Source organism: Calliopsis andreniformis, chromosome 4, assembly GCF_051401765.1.
Source record: "Calliopsis andreniformis isolate RMS-2024a chromosome 4, iyCalAndr_principal, whole genome shotgun sequence".
Taxonomy (NCBI): Eukaryota; Metazoa; Arthropoda; class Insecta; order Hymenoptera; family Andrenidae; genus Calliopsis; species Calliopsis andreniformis.
Window position 1 is genome coordinate 4,261,702 of NC_135065.1, and position 15,455 is coordinate 4,277,156.

At 37.3% G+C, this 15,455-nt stretch overlaps 1 protein-coding gene across 6 annotated transcripts in view; it reads right to left on the reverse strand.

The window, feature by feature from the left end:
- LOC143178352 (uncharacterized) overlaps window positions 1–15,455 on the reverse strand; it is a 116,053-nt gene that overhangs the window by 15,823 nt on the left and 84,775 nt on the right. For 4 of the 6 annotated variants that reach the window (XM_076376945.1, XM_076376943.1, XM_076376949.1 and 1 more), the window contains exons 7-10: window positions 15,061–15,304; window positions 11,138–11,358; window positions 8,590–8,791; window positions 1,925–2,266 (exon numbers count right to left, since the gene is read on the reverse strand). In XM_076376945.1, coding sequence (XP_076233060.1) covers window positions 1,925–2,266; window positions 8,590–8,791; window positions 11,138–11,358; window positions 15,061–15,304 — 1,009 coding nt within the window. The remainder of the gene's footprint in view (window positions 1–1,924; window positions 2,267–8,589; window positions 8,792–11,137; window positions 11,359–15,060; window positions 15,305–15,455) is intronic. The other 2 variants (XM_076376947.1, XM_076376946.1) reach the window with 1 other exon arrangement.

The following is a 15,455-nucleotide window of genomic DNA, read 5'->3' on the forward strand; positions in this document are numbered from 1 at the left end:
TGCAGTGTAATCCTTTTTTCAAAGTTTTCTGAAAGTAACTTTTTATATAATACAAAAAGGGAAGCAGTATACAGGATGATTCAGTATTTTCGAACATCTCAATATTTTAAAGGATAAATTTGAGCAAAATTTGTACATTTTATAATTTTTAAATTATAGCAGGCTGAAGACAGTGATTGACTTCTTCTTTTTATGAGAACTTTGAAATAATAGAATTATACATTTTCTGGTTATTAATTCATAATAAGCTTCGTTACATACTTTTGAACTTATAGCGAAGATTAGAACACATAGAATACCTAAATATTTCTTTTATTGACAGTAGAAAAATATTTCAAAGAGGTATTTCAACATTAGCACAATTTCTCAATAACGATGAATAAAAATATTTAACATTGGTACCTTATTTGTATTCAGAATTTTCAATCATTCAATCATACAAAAATTTAATAAGTATAAAGTATTCTAGACTGAAATGCTAAAGCACTGCAAATTTCAAACGCAGCATTGTTAACGACATTCATTACATTATCATTCACTGAAGCTAAATGAAATTAGCCAACGATCTTCATTAATTTGTAACAATTCATTGCATGAAGTCGAAACATATTTTCTTCTCGTCTATTTGAAATTTAGCCTTCAAAGCATCGACTACAATTAGAATCACCCTGTACATGCCATTATCCAAAAATTGATTCAATTCTCATCATTCAAAATACCTTTGTGCAACGTGTAAAATAAAAAGTAGCGCGCAATTTGTCCGCGCGAAAATCATATATACAATAAAGCGAAAGCGTTCGCGACAACTGAATTGTATCCTCGCTTTTCAACAAATCAAAGGTGACTTGCTCAAAATTTAAATACTCATGCTTCTTCGTACATACACGTATAACAAGGTACAAAAATAATATTTCCTTACGATCGAAATTGAAATCGATACGACGATCAAGCTCGCGAAGTTTGACCCTAAAAAATAACGATCTCGAAGTCACATGGGAACCGTGAGATCATATTGTCCGTGAGGAAACGAGTTACACTTCGTCGATTGAGAGAGCAGCCGGTGCCAAAGACGCCGATGACAGCGGGCGTAATTGACGCAGTCTGAGCAGACCAGTCTCGAAACTACGTCACAAGAGTTTCCAAGAAGATCGTTCGCTGCTCCCTGCCAAGTCGCGGAGAAAAATCGCGCAGAATTCGAGAACACTTCCGAGAAGTGGTCCAGAAACGATATAAACAAGATCTACGATTTATACACAACCGACACTAGGAATTCGTCGAAAAATTATACAAATTGATCACCCAGTATTTCTTAAGGCTCCCCTAGACAGTGGCATTAACCTTCTTTCATCTTAACTACCACAATATCCTATCATCTATTTTTCAAGAAGCTATATGTAACAAGAGTGAAACACTGATATGATTTATAGAGCCAACACTGGGAATTTGTCAAAAAATTACATACACAAATTGATCGGCCAATATTTATAATTTCTTAAGGCTTCCCTAGACGATATTACCTTTCTTCTATTTTTATTACCACAGCGTTTCATCCCCCATTCTGCAAGAACCTAGAAGCATCCTCCTAGAACTGACAAGAACCAAGGCTCGAACAGCTAAGCCATAGCTGCAGTCTCAAGAACCAAAGAAAGAATTTTAAAACAGTGGACGAGCGTCCCAAGCGTCTGTACCCTAGAGGCAACAATGTGTGTAGCGGTTGCAGGCACCATGTAAATCGTCTTCGTCAGCTTAGATCGATCGTAGCGGCGGAACGACGCGTCGAGGTATCGTCTGGTATCTTTGGAACGCGAGCGATCGTGTTCCCTGTGGCCGAAAGAACAAGTAGAAGAGGAGGTTCGCGACTGTACGTGTTCGCTCGTTTGATCTCGTTTGTTTCTGGCTTTCCGCTAGGCGAGCAACAACTCACCGCGGTGATGGCGTGGCTGTTGCTGCTGCGACTGCGGATGGTGAAGCTGACGATGATGATGGTGATGGTGGTGGTGATAATTGAGTGACGAGGAGGGCGACGGGCATAGGCTGCCGACGCCGCCTAGCTGCTGCTGCTGGTGCTGGCCGTCGTCGCGCGTCGGCGTCAGGTCCAGGAACAGACCGGAAGTCGCGGAGTCGACGCAACTGCAGGACTCGTTTGCCGTGGCGTTGCAGACGGGACAGCAGTCTGTTTCTGTCGCCAGGCTCATCGGCGTCTCTGGCGAGTCCACGGGTCTCGTGCCGACGAACGAGCTCTCCATCCAACACAGCTTCACGCTCCCTTCGAGGAGAAGTTTCATTTCATTAGATGCACCATCGAGAAGCCGCCGGCAACGCCGACTGGCTTCTGCTATCAGCTAGACCCGCAAAGGACTCTTCGCAGGAGGCTCGCGGAACCGAGCGGAAACGTGGTAATGCGAGTATTTGCGTTATGTGGATTATCTACGACTTTTTAGGTTCATGGAATAGACTCAGGAAATGCGTTTTTATATTTGCTATGCGCTCATCTTGTGCTGCAACAGGTTTTGGGAAGGCCCTTTTATTTGCGAAGTTATTTAGAAATTTGATTTTTGCAGAATTACTTAGAAATTTCATTTTGCTAAGTTTCTTAAATAGCGCGTTTTTCAGAAAATTATTTAAAAATTTACAAAGTTGATCAGACATTGAGTTTTTCAATAAATTGCTTAGAAATTTACTTTTGTTGAAGTTTATTAAAAATTGAATTTGTGCAGAAATGGGTGGAAACTTAATTCTGTGGAATTATTTAGAAATTTAGTTGTTTCAAAATTGTCTACAGATCTAATTTTGATAAACTTATTCGTAAATTTAATTCTGCAAACGAACACAGAAATTTAATTTTCACAATAATGCTTAGACTTTAAGTACTCTAGAAATTTCTTAGAAATTTGATTTCTATCAAAGTGTTTAAAAATTTAATTCTGCAGAAATTGCATAGAAATTAAGATGGTACTAAATGATCTAAAGATTCAATTTTTGCAAACATATTTAGAAATTTAATTTTGCAAAAGTACTTTTCGTTAGTTTAATTCTATGAAGCTTCTTAAGAAATTAATTTGTACAAAATTTGTTAGAAATTTAATTCTGTAAATTTATATAAAAATTTAGTTTTTAATAAAAAATCTATAAATTTAACTTTTACAAACTTATTCAGAAAAATAAATAACTGTGTAAAATTATTTGTAGAGAGTGTTTTGTTGAAATTGTATTGAGTCAATATGAAAAGCTCGATTCCATGTAATTTATTTGAAGCAAAATTCTGCAGGACTTTTAGGAGTTTATTCTACATGGTTATTCTACTTGTACTCTTGTTCTGAAAAAGAAATATTTAACTTTATCATGTCTCAATGCAGCTTAATTTTTTGTCAGTAAGTAGTATATATCATTAAAAATATTTGCATAGAATTTTGTAGTCAATGGTAAATTAAAAATATTAGACAAATACAAAGAAAGTGTAATTTCATGAGGGTCCTGCAGAAGAGTAGAAGCTTTTTAGAAATATTTAGAATTAGATATGTATGAATCTACTAAAGATATATTAAAACTGTATCTTATAGATACATATATTAATGAAATTAACTACTTATAGGTAAAAAATTAGTGTGGCTAAATCTTCTGCTGTAATTTTTATTCTAGTTTAAAATTTTTAGAACTGACCTTCTTTCCTGACCTTCTACACGAGGTAGGACTTTACAGAAAAGTCTCAGGTTAAGGTAAACGTAAATGATCAGTCTGTTCAGCTTTTCTGAACAAAGATACTATTAACCAGGATGCTATCTTCGACACTAAATGGCTAGATATTCATTACACTAAAAAAAAGAGCGTTTCTGAATATAAGACCCTGTGACCCGACTTTTTCAACCTTAAGGTGAATAGAACGAGCTTCCAAAGTTTGACCATTTATTTCTGGGGTACTTCGCGAAGTCCCATTTAAGAGAACATAAAAGAACGTTACTATCTCAAAGATATTCTTCTTCTGTTATTCTGTCCACTAAATTATACATGACAATATTCTTTGAGTTTAATATTTCACAAATATAAAAACACATTCCCTTGTTCTCGTCACATCTTTGCCGCTTTTACCACGGTTCAAAGTTATCTAGAACCTCGGCAATCCTCAAGACAACACGATTCAACTCTCAGATTAATTCGTATTAGTGAAGCTGATCACGGAAATATTAATCACAACGCAAACAAGCTGGTATACAGGTTCGACACAGTTCAATTACAGTTGTGACGTTACATACGTTATTGACAAGTCGTACATCATAGAACACGTTGAGTTAGTATCATACAAAACGTAGCGAAACCAAGCGTCCACGCATGTTGGGTTCACGCAAACGTATGTATACAGTGTGTTTGAAATATAGCAGGGCTGAAGATACATGTGCATTCGAATATTGATTCGATGTTCGAAATATGTTCCTTCAGCATTAATGGAAAGTTGATTATCGTCCACTATTGCATGGATAGGTTGTAGAGAACCTGCTTTTCGAATCGTCTTGAGTAGCCTAGTCATGATTGCTTGCACGGTTGGAATGTGATAGAAATAAGTTTCTCTTATTGGAATTTTGAATTCTCGAAACCAGAAGTAATTAGGTACACAGTATTAAATTAGGTGAACAGGACGAGTGAACAAATAGTATATTTGCTTTTCAGCTTAAAATTCAAATACAACTCTGTATCCTAGGTGTTTCTGAAAACAAATATTCAAAACTCTATTTATACTACATAGGCTGATCGAATGCAATGTAGTATTAATTCTTTGGGATATCGAATTTTGAAGTAAAAAAAGATTCAAGTTACACAGACATTTTAATTAAAAAAAAATATATATATATATATATTGATAGGATATATTGTAAAAAACTGCACCTCTATTTTAATATTTTCAAATGGAATGAAAGCATCCCAAGATGCACATACAAGTACTAAATCAAAATATCAAAAGTACACACTGATGGTAGCTAGTTCCAAGTTAGTTTGATTATATAATTTTCAATAATAAACTAATATACCTTCCTTCCACTTAACTAAACTTGAATTCGTGGAATATAAGAAAAGTTCATAAGACAAAGGGTCAACATAGCCCCCATATTTTTCAAACACACTGTGCATGTATGTATCATCGGTGAACAGTTACAGTCCATCCGCTAATGCACCGATGTTGATGCGCCGATGCAAATACATCGAGCAGAGAACAATCGATGAAACAGGCGATCTAGAGGCGTCTGTGTATCGAAGGTAACGACAGCCACGTGTTATCTTCACGCTGTTCGCTCGATGTTTGTTTTAATTCCGTCTTAAGGTCAGCGGAGCGTCGGACAAGTTCGGCCGAGAGCAGCGAAGACAGAGGGGTGGCGATTTAAACGACTCGGAGTGATCTATTTCGGTGGCGCGACGACTACGTGGCTACAAGGCTATCGAAATAGCGACCTGCCGACTCTGCATACTTTCAGAGGCGGATTGAGCGCCGAAGAAGCGACGGAGGTCAGATTGGTCGCGAGGGAGCCGAGGATCTTTCCGCCTTTCGTTGGCCGACCGCTGCTTTTCCTCTGCGACTCGACTCGACCTTGCTCGGATACGTGGCTGCTCGGGACGCGCGATTTAGTGTCAAGGCTGCCCCCTAACGCATTTCGGGAATTTTCGTGGCAACCTAGGTCTCGGTTGATTGGCACTGGGGGCTTGTCGCTGTCGATCGCGCGGGACATCTCCATCGCCGCGACGCTTGCTGTGCTGCTCACGGTATCCTTTCGAGTGACACTGTTAACCCTTTACTACAACGTGCCATATCTGCTATGCGAACACTCTTTTCTTTTGAGGTTTATTGATTTGAGTATTTTTAACCATTAGCTGGTGTAGTCATTTGTTTCCTTTTTTTCGTATTTCACACTCTGCAGGGTGTACGAAATTTGGGAGAGTGGTTCTGTGTAATAAAATAAAGCGAAAATTAAGAGCCACAAAATAGCGTTTGGGTCTTAGTTTTCGAGTTATTGGTTATTAAAGGTTCACCTGAGCGCCTGGAATGCGTCTGACTTTGAGACTTATTCTACTACCAGACGACGCTAGTAGAATGAGTCTGGTCAGACGTATCTCATGTGCGCTTTAGACAATTCTTTAATAATTAATATCTCAGAAATGAAACCTTGAATGTATTTCATTGCTTTATATTTTCGCCTAGTTTTGATGTAAAGAATGACCTTTTCAAATTTCTGACACCTGTTGCCGAACACCGTGCATTTAGCACGAAAGAGTTGAATTAAGAATGGAGCAAGAAATAATTTACTGATATTGATCAACTGAAATATTTCAGGCTTTGTGAAGGAATTGTAGAGACTGTATTACTTCTACACAAACCTGGACAAATTTAATTTCAAATCAAGATATATAATAACTGTTTGAAATAATATTTAGATTTTTTATTTTTAATTGCGTCATTTTAAAATATGGAAAACGTCAATATAATTGAATAAAATATAGTTGTCGTGAATTTCAGGGGAATTTAAATTAAACATTCAGATAATAAAAATGTGTCACTTCAATAGACAAAATGTGCAAACAAAAAGAATAACAAAAATTTATTCATTGCATAATCGATAATTTGCCTGTAGGTAAAGAGAAAATTCAATTTTGCAGTTTGGTATTCTAAACTATTCCAAAAACTAAATTTAGAAAAATCTTCCCTTACAAGAAATACGAATTTCAAAAATTGAAATTATTTTTAACATTAACCATTTCGAATTTTTCTCCAGTCTTCTTACACAATACAACTTTTATAAAAATTAGCAAGTGATTCTACATTTTACAATACTATAAACAGAATAAAATTCTCAAAAAACCTCGCTTGAACAGTGCTCTTCGCGTCAAAAATGACTCGTGCAGTAAGGGGTTAAATCTCGCTCGGACCACCAAATTTGAAACACCCTTCTGAATCTCTAATAAAGAATGAAATTTCTCTCTCTCTCATAGTTCAATCTCCTCTTTCGAGGAACCTCAAGATCAGCGATAAGAATATTTGTTCTACCTCACAGTCGCACCTTTCGTAGGGTTCAACCAGCTCGCAAGACTGCTCGAAAAGTCTGTGACAAGAATCGGTGGTGCTCAGTTCTCTCAAACAGAAATCCATCAATTTCGTGCAAGAACATGTATAATACAAAATTAGAAAGAAATCCCTCGGAGCCGTAGAAAGACAGGAGTCCTTCGATTCAGTGAATACATTATATTCAATCAATAATAACACTAACTCCAAATATAAATATCAGCTAAGACATGACTCTTTCAACTCTGATCAATAAAAGCTAGAGTAAGAATGCCAATTTCAGTGTACTGATTAATTTCTGTGTCTCTCTTTTTAGCTTCACACAGAACAAAACGTAACAATATTAAACTAAAACCATTTATGCTTTTTTAATTAAATAAAATATTTTCAGTTTAATAGTGCTACGCCTTGTTACATGGTGAAAATAAAAGAGTGAGAACAGTAATCGATCAGCACACAGTAATTGATACCCTTAAGGTACGTGTCCACCTGAGAGGAAACTATCGTGTGTTGCTCTTGGGAGTACCCTAAGGTAGTATATTCACTATTAGACACTTTGTTGAGAGTAACTCGCAGTTACCTGCCCAGATAGATATACTGAGAGTACTCCTGAGAGCAATTTACGATAGTTTTCTCTCAGGTGGACACGTAACCTTGTCTCATTTCTTCTGTGAAACCTCTTTCCAGCCACGTACAGTAGATAAAGTTGGGAGCTGTTAAGCTGGAGAGTTAACAGAATGCGAATCCTATTGCTTCGAGCAGAATCCATGATCCATCTATTGTCCACTTTCCCTGACACCAGCTAAATCAGCGTATCCTCTCCTTTAGATAATCCAGCCCCTGTGAGTATCTCCAAAATTAGGGATTCCTCACAAATCCTCAAGTAGAATGACCCCAAGGCAGCTAAGCAGAGCTTGCGAAATGTTGCTCCTCTCCTCGCCAACTCACCAGCTCCCAATGGTACAAATTCCAGAGGAGCGTTCCAACGGAAAAGAATGGCGGAGCTTGCATGTTAACGAAGGAGCCGCGATACTTTGAATAGATCCGACCGTTATGGCAAGCACGTTCAAGTGCAGCATTCGCAGAATGAATGAGCCCGCACACGCAGGCGAGGATCCTAGTTCTCTGTCCATCAAAGGCGGCGGTTAGGTTGAATGAGGGCGGGCTTTCGGTGCAATTTTCGTTAGTAAACAGAGCACTGGGGACAGAGATGGCGGTGCTTTGAACCAGCGACAGAAACGAGCGGGAACAACACGGATCGAGAGAAGAGACGAAGAGAGAGACGTGTTGCGTTTTCTTCCTCGCTATTTGCGAGCATTCGATCGGATTGAGAGAGGCGGAGAGTGATTAAAAAACACCCGAACGAACAAGAGAGAAGAGTAGAGAGAGTAGGCGACTAGGTGGGCGCGCGCGCGCAGAGACAGATGCAGAGGCACAGAGAACACATCAAGATGGGAAAACTCAAAATTACCTTTGTCGTAGAGAGTAAAAGTGGTGATGGTTGGTGGTGGTGGGATGGTTTTTGGCATGGGTTGTTTAGTGCTCACCTCTGGGGCTGGTCGACCTTGCTCCGCCCCTGTCGTCCCAGTCTTCAGGTCGAGGTCGAGGCGACAGCCTGCCACCTCCAGCAACCTCCTGACCGCTTTGCACGTAGTGCACAATGGCCGAGGTTACTTCCTTTATCGAGTTCCTCACTTCTAGCTGCTGATTCGTTGTCTGCTGGTGCTGGTGTTGTTGCTGTTGCTGTTGCTGCGAGGGAAAACGTTGTATCATTTCTTTGTTCACAGATATGCTTGGACTGATGAGGGAGATTACGATTGGGCCTAGGATGTCTATTAGAAAAATGACGATGACAGGGAGGAATGGGAAAATTGAAACTGTGGATTGGTTACTTGATGATCACAAAATTTACGTTTGTCTTTCGCATTAAGCTTGAACAAGCTAAATTCTGTTGGGACAATCCTTGAAGTGCTATGAGAGCCCTGAAGCATCAATTTTTTGGTTCTAAAACTCTATTTAGCAAATTTTATATCTAATCACTTTTTCAGACTACTAAGGTAAAAAATGATCCTTTATGTTCCATTTTAAATGAAGGCAGGAAAGATTTGTTGAGTATATCTACAATTTTGCTTTTGTTGAAAGATCAAATGACTTCTAACTATGATCATACACATATCTTGGGAGAAACTTCAATAGAATTTTGCAATTTCAATTAAAAAAATTTGTAAAGCCAATAAAGATAGTAATTTTTGTGAGGCTTGTTTGATGCTACATTTTAGATTATTAAAGGTACAGGAAAATTTTATATTTATTGTTACTAAGTTTACTGTCCAAGTTATGAAGATTGTAGTGCACAAAGGAGAGCAAACTAGTTCTGTCTTGAATTTTTAATTTTTGTCATTATCTATATTTTATAGTAACTATTACTTGCTTTTCTTCGAAACCGATATACTCTATACAATATTATAATTATTATATTTGATAGAGTTATTAAATATTAGATTGGTTTATTCCAGATACCTTATGTTTTGCACAAGCACTAACTACAGATTTCATTAACAGTGAAAGGAGCACATTCAAATGCTCCAGAATTGTTCATGTTTTTATATAACTGCAATCATGAGATTACACAAGCTACTACTGGATCCTAAAATCATACTTATGAATATCATATCACGAAAGAAACTAGATAAGTATGTCAAAAAACGAAATCTCATAATTTTAACTTTTTTATCTATTTTTTAAATATCTATCAATAACAGGGAAGTAGAAGTTTTATAATATAACGAGTTTTATAGGAAACCAATTTTTCTCTAATGAAATAATCGAGCTTTGTTAATAAAATGGTATCGATTGCCGAGTTAACTTTAGAGAGGGGCGTTTCATGTAACAGTCAATTTGTCGCGGGTTGCAAAGGCCACGAGACGCCAAAACCGAGGATATCTGCCAGAATTTCTAATTATAGAAATCTTGCTGCAGTTGCGCGCTGTCTGCGCAAATTAAAAATAAATTGGACAAAGAGGAAAGCTAAGAGAACGTGGGCGGGGCAAGGGTCAGTCACGGTCGTATCGTAGGTTCGAGGCCAAATTTTGCTTTTCAAATTTACGAATAATTCGATACGAGCGAAAACACCGACCTAAAAATAGCACACTGCTTCGAGTAGTTGCATGTTTAATTTTAAATTACTCATTTAACAATGTGTCCATGGCGCCAGTATCTTCGGAGCAGGTTTTCAGCGAATATCTACAGTAAAGGTAAAAGAAATTTTTACCTCAAAAAGTTCACAAATATTGTAATTTACGAAAATTAATTTAAAATTATTTCCTGAAAATGTTTCGAAAAATTAGCCACATTTGTGTATACCTATTCACTGTAATATACTATATTTATTCTATCAATTTAAAAAATGTCTAATATTCAAATTGCAGCCACTTTTTTATGCTGATAAATGTCAAAAATATTCACCTACTACTACTAATTCTGTTTATAAAAGTAACTTGTTTAAAGCAAACCTCCTAATTATTAACCATGTTATTTGACTCAGAGCCTTTTTAAGCAAAATTCATATTTAACTTATGAATCACGTAATGTTATAGTTATCATTCAATCAAGTAATGTAATATTAATAATAAATAAATCTAAATGTCTTCTTCAATTCTAGACAAAATATTTCATACATACATACTTAATCTATACATATACAACGAGTACAAATTATGTGAAAACAATTCTACCAAGACACTTTCACCACTCTCCACGTCAAAAAATATGCAGAATAACAGAAAAAGGAAACATTTTCCTTGCATTATATCTGCTCTCTGACCTATTCAAATCCTACATGAAGTACTTATCATGTCGTCATAAACTAGAGAATATTAGCCAACTTGTCTCAGATGGAACACCCTGTATATCTATAGTCACCCATTCTTATATCTAATATTTATATACCTGCATAAAGAAACGAGAGATATGATCCCTCCCTGTCCTAGGAAAGCCTTATCCAAGAGACTAAAAGAGCAGTTTGTTATTGATTCCTAGTATTTCGTAGGGCTAATCGCGAACCTAATTTTCTAAGTGGTTCAATAAATTACGAACCTTATTTGCTGCCTGCAACTGGGGAAGAATACCCTGAGCAAGACGTTCGGCCGGTGTTCGTGGGTTGGTTAATCGTTCCTGGGAACGCCAGCCCAAGTACGGCTGCCGATGGTTGAAGGACGACCTCGCCGAACTTGCTGGCGAACTTCCGGCACTGTTCAGCAGACTGGTGCTCCATCTCGAGAATACAGGTGGCGTGGGACTTGGACTTAGAAGGGCACCTGTAAACAAATTCACCGAAAGTGTTATCACAGAGCTGTTATGTGTGCCATATTATGATATAATTATCTTATATTTTTGTAGTGTATGTCACAGGGTACTTGTTCATATTTCTGTGCTCGAATCTGTTTCTGAGCAAAATCAGAACCAATCAAAATCATTTTTAGAAAAAAAATTTTGTTCAAAATATGTTAACCTGCACTATTGCTTACGATTTTTGCGATTTTTAAATTTTTACGATTCGACAACCCCTTATTCAGGGGATGATTATATTCCTTGGATACTACTGAAGTAAAATCGCAGAGAAATCAAAATGTATAAGCTCATGTTTTACCACACTTTTTATTGCATTGACTTTTAGTGAATATTAACACTTTGACGACTGCTTGACGCCATTTTAAATCATTTTCGTAACTAGTCGGTCGTCATAGTGTTAACACAAATATGGAACTCTGAACCTTGACAATTTTTCACTAGTATCCAAATAGTGCAATAAATTCTGTCAGCACCGTAAATTCATCATCTTCAATTTTGCATAAAAGATTTTAGAATAAATTGTAGCTAACACATTTATAAATAGGAATTCTTTTTCCCTTCTTTTCAAGAATTATATTTTTTCGACTTGGGTAGCGATTCTTCACGAGGTGCGATATTTCTTATCAAAGGATTACGTTATTTTCTAATTTTAAGAAGTGCAATTCCATTTCACCTATCAGGGTATAGATTAACAATATTAGATGTATACGTGTATATTCATTAAACAAACAGCATATCTTTCTATTGAATCAGTCAACAGTAATTTTGACATTACACTGAAAAACACACGTTCCCTTTAGCTACTAGGTTCAACAGAGGCAGAAAATAAAATTATCGCACGGAAGTTCTCCGATTGTTTACCGAGGAACGCGGTTGGTATGCGATGCAGGCGAAATCTATAGTTTCAAGTTTAAAGGCTAGAGCACGCATACAGCGATACCGCGTTGGAATCTGGACTCGTTTTACATGCGACGCGTTACTTGATCCGTCTTGGAAATGGATTCAGTGGAAGACTTTGATCGACGTTTTTGTAAGTCGAGTAATATGTTGCTGGGGAAGCTTTCAGCAATGGAATATAAAAGCACGTCAGTTGTCTGACACTGGCGTGATGAGAAGGCACGAGAACGTTCAAATTTAATGATACTAGCCACTGATCCGCGATACACTCTGATATGCTTCTGGTAACGAGTTTTAGTGCTTTCTTTCATTTGGCCTCGATAGTATGGTCGACTTAGGGTTAGGCGCATAATTGCGTTTTGGATTATGGCACAGTGGAACAGTGTTGACGCGAGAAATGTTTGATACTTTCGAGGAGTGACGATGGTGTGAATAATGATTTAAATCCTCGAAATTGTTAGGTAATTCAAATATCTATGTGTCTTCACTGTATTTCGTTCTGAAAGTTCCAGTCAATTTTTGGGAATTTGAAAGGATTCTAGAAAGACAATGAAAAAATATAATATTTTGTATAATAGAAGTATTAATTACTAATAGAAAGAATATTTAAAATTGTAAAAGTAATGATGAAAGTAGGGAACGAATATGTACATACATACATATACATACAGAAAAAATTAAAAAAAGAAAAAGAAGCATTCAAAATTATTTGACACTTGTTCGATCACAAGAAATATACATTTGAAAAAAGTTAAGAACCAGTAATGAATTTCATTAAATGTCAAGTACTGTCATTTGTATTGCGTTAGAATACGTATTTAATTACTAATTCATTAAATATCTTACCAAGCACATTAAATAATATTTATTTTTATCCTTTTTATCCTGACACTTCATAGATCAAAAAACAAAGAGTATCCCATGTTGCTCCTACCATCTTCACCCACATCATGCTTCAATATTCACACCGCCCTGAATGCCAAAACAGAAAAACCACAGGAGCAATCTCTCCGCTGCCGCCAGCTCAATCCAGTCAGGCAGTCAGTCTACCGTCACCAGCGGCTGCCTTTTAAATCTCGTAATTAGGACTCTCCCTTAGTAAACTCTGTTCCCCCGTTAGAAGCGCCCTTGAACGTTCTCAGGGTACCTCAGTACTCAGTAGCTAACCCCCAGCGCGGCAAGCGAAGCGTGGGTTGGCTCTGCACATTCCCTGGTCGTCAGCAGACGACTGGCAGGGCCGAGGAATTAATCGAGTTAACTTGCCCTGCTAAATTTATTAGCCGCTTCCTATTAACCATTACCCGCCGTGCCCAGAGACTATCCGCGACTATGTCGTTCGTAGAGAAGTGGAAACGCGCGTAAATGAAATTGGCCGACACTCTGCTCGCTACGTGCTAATTTCGGACACTCCTTGTCTTTTTAACTGGGAGAACAGGCGCGGCGATACTGCGACGTTTTCTGGGAATCGTGCTCGATTTCGATACGAACGTACAATTTTTTGAAGAACTATTGTTGTTGAGGAGGATCAATGGTATCTTTCGTGCAGTCAAGGGTTCAACAGGGGGACAGCAAGAATTTGCTGACATTGAAGTATACAGGGCAGCCCTGAAAATTGGTGTTGAACTTTGGGGATATGTAAAGCCATGTCTACATTGAGGCAATGATGTGCAACATTTTGTTGCATCTTGCTTGTAACGAGGAACTAAAGGACTAAGCGTGTGCGAACATATGTGCACTTGAACTTCTTATTGGTTTTGTGTCTAGAACCTGTTCTTCAAAAGTATCCTACGTTTTTCTTATTTTTTATATGAGAGGAGACAACATATTTCTTGTTGTTGCCTCAGTGTAGATACATAGCTTCATACTTAACAAAACAGAATTTTTTTAAACAAAAACGTGACACGACGATACACTGGGTAATATGAAACATATCTGGCTAGATATTGAAATAAGATGAAGATAAAAAATAACAAAATCGTAAGGTAAGTGTTCCAATACCTCAACGCAAAGATACCAAATGTCCCAGTAAGTGAACAATCTAAAACTGCATGTTCTGATACTTAAATTATGAGGTTCCAACTACCCAAGCTACTATTTTATGAACCTAGTTCTTGTCTTTAATTAGATATACCTAATATATTAGAATTTAAGTCTAGAGCTGAATAGAATTAAGGTATTTACATATAGGACATGGTCAACTAATGTCCCAGTGGACATTTACTTTATTTGAGTCTTCATTCAATAATTATAAGTGTGGAAAAATTTGTAAAAATAGTACTGGGTATTTACATACTTGAAAATAAAAAATTATCAAAAACTAAATTAAAGGAAGCCCTATGAAGAACGAGAATCACTAGACAAGTATGTCTTAGCAATTTTCAATTTTCTTTAGCATACCAGTCACAGAATTAACCCTCAACTAACACAGTGTCACTATTACAATAGAATATATCTAATACAATATCTACAATAATATTATAAAAAATAATCTATAATAGCACATAGAAAATTCACAAATATTCAGTTAATTAATTTCTGTAATAAAATTCATTGACGAACACTTCTCACGCCACCAAACACTATAGTATACCTAAGTATAAATACAGTGACTTTCCCATAAAAATGAGCAAACAGTTCCCTCTCCTCCATTAACAAATTCAATTCGATTCGCTTTGTATCATCGTCAACCGTCGAAAAATCGAACAAAAACGTAGACTAGATAGAGGAACGTGAAGAGCAAACACAAATAGCGATTCCATGGAAGTAGTTACCTGCAGTTGGTTGTCTGTTGGAAGACGAGGAAAGAGACGATAGAGAAGTAGTTTTCGAGCCCAGAGCACGCCATCCTCCGTGTTGCGACGCGTCCGAGTGCCTCTTCAATCGGAAACCATCGCGAGCCGCGGGAGAATTCTTGTACCAATCGGGGACATTCAGCCGCTGCAGAGATCTCTGCACTCTGAGTTCGTGTTCGCTTGGTACCCGTTCACCAACTTTCTGCAGCTCGTTCTCCGGCGGCTGCAAGCAGAAGGCAACAAGTCAGTAATGATGTACAGTCGACCTCAAGGATTTCTTGTCAACAATAACATTTAGAGACTGCACGTGGAGTGCTCCAACAACGAGTGGTGAAACTATGAGGAATGGAGGATCATTCTACCCTTGAAATTTG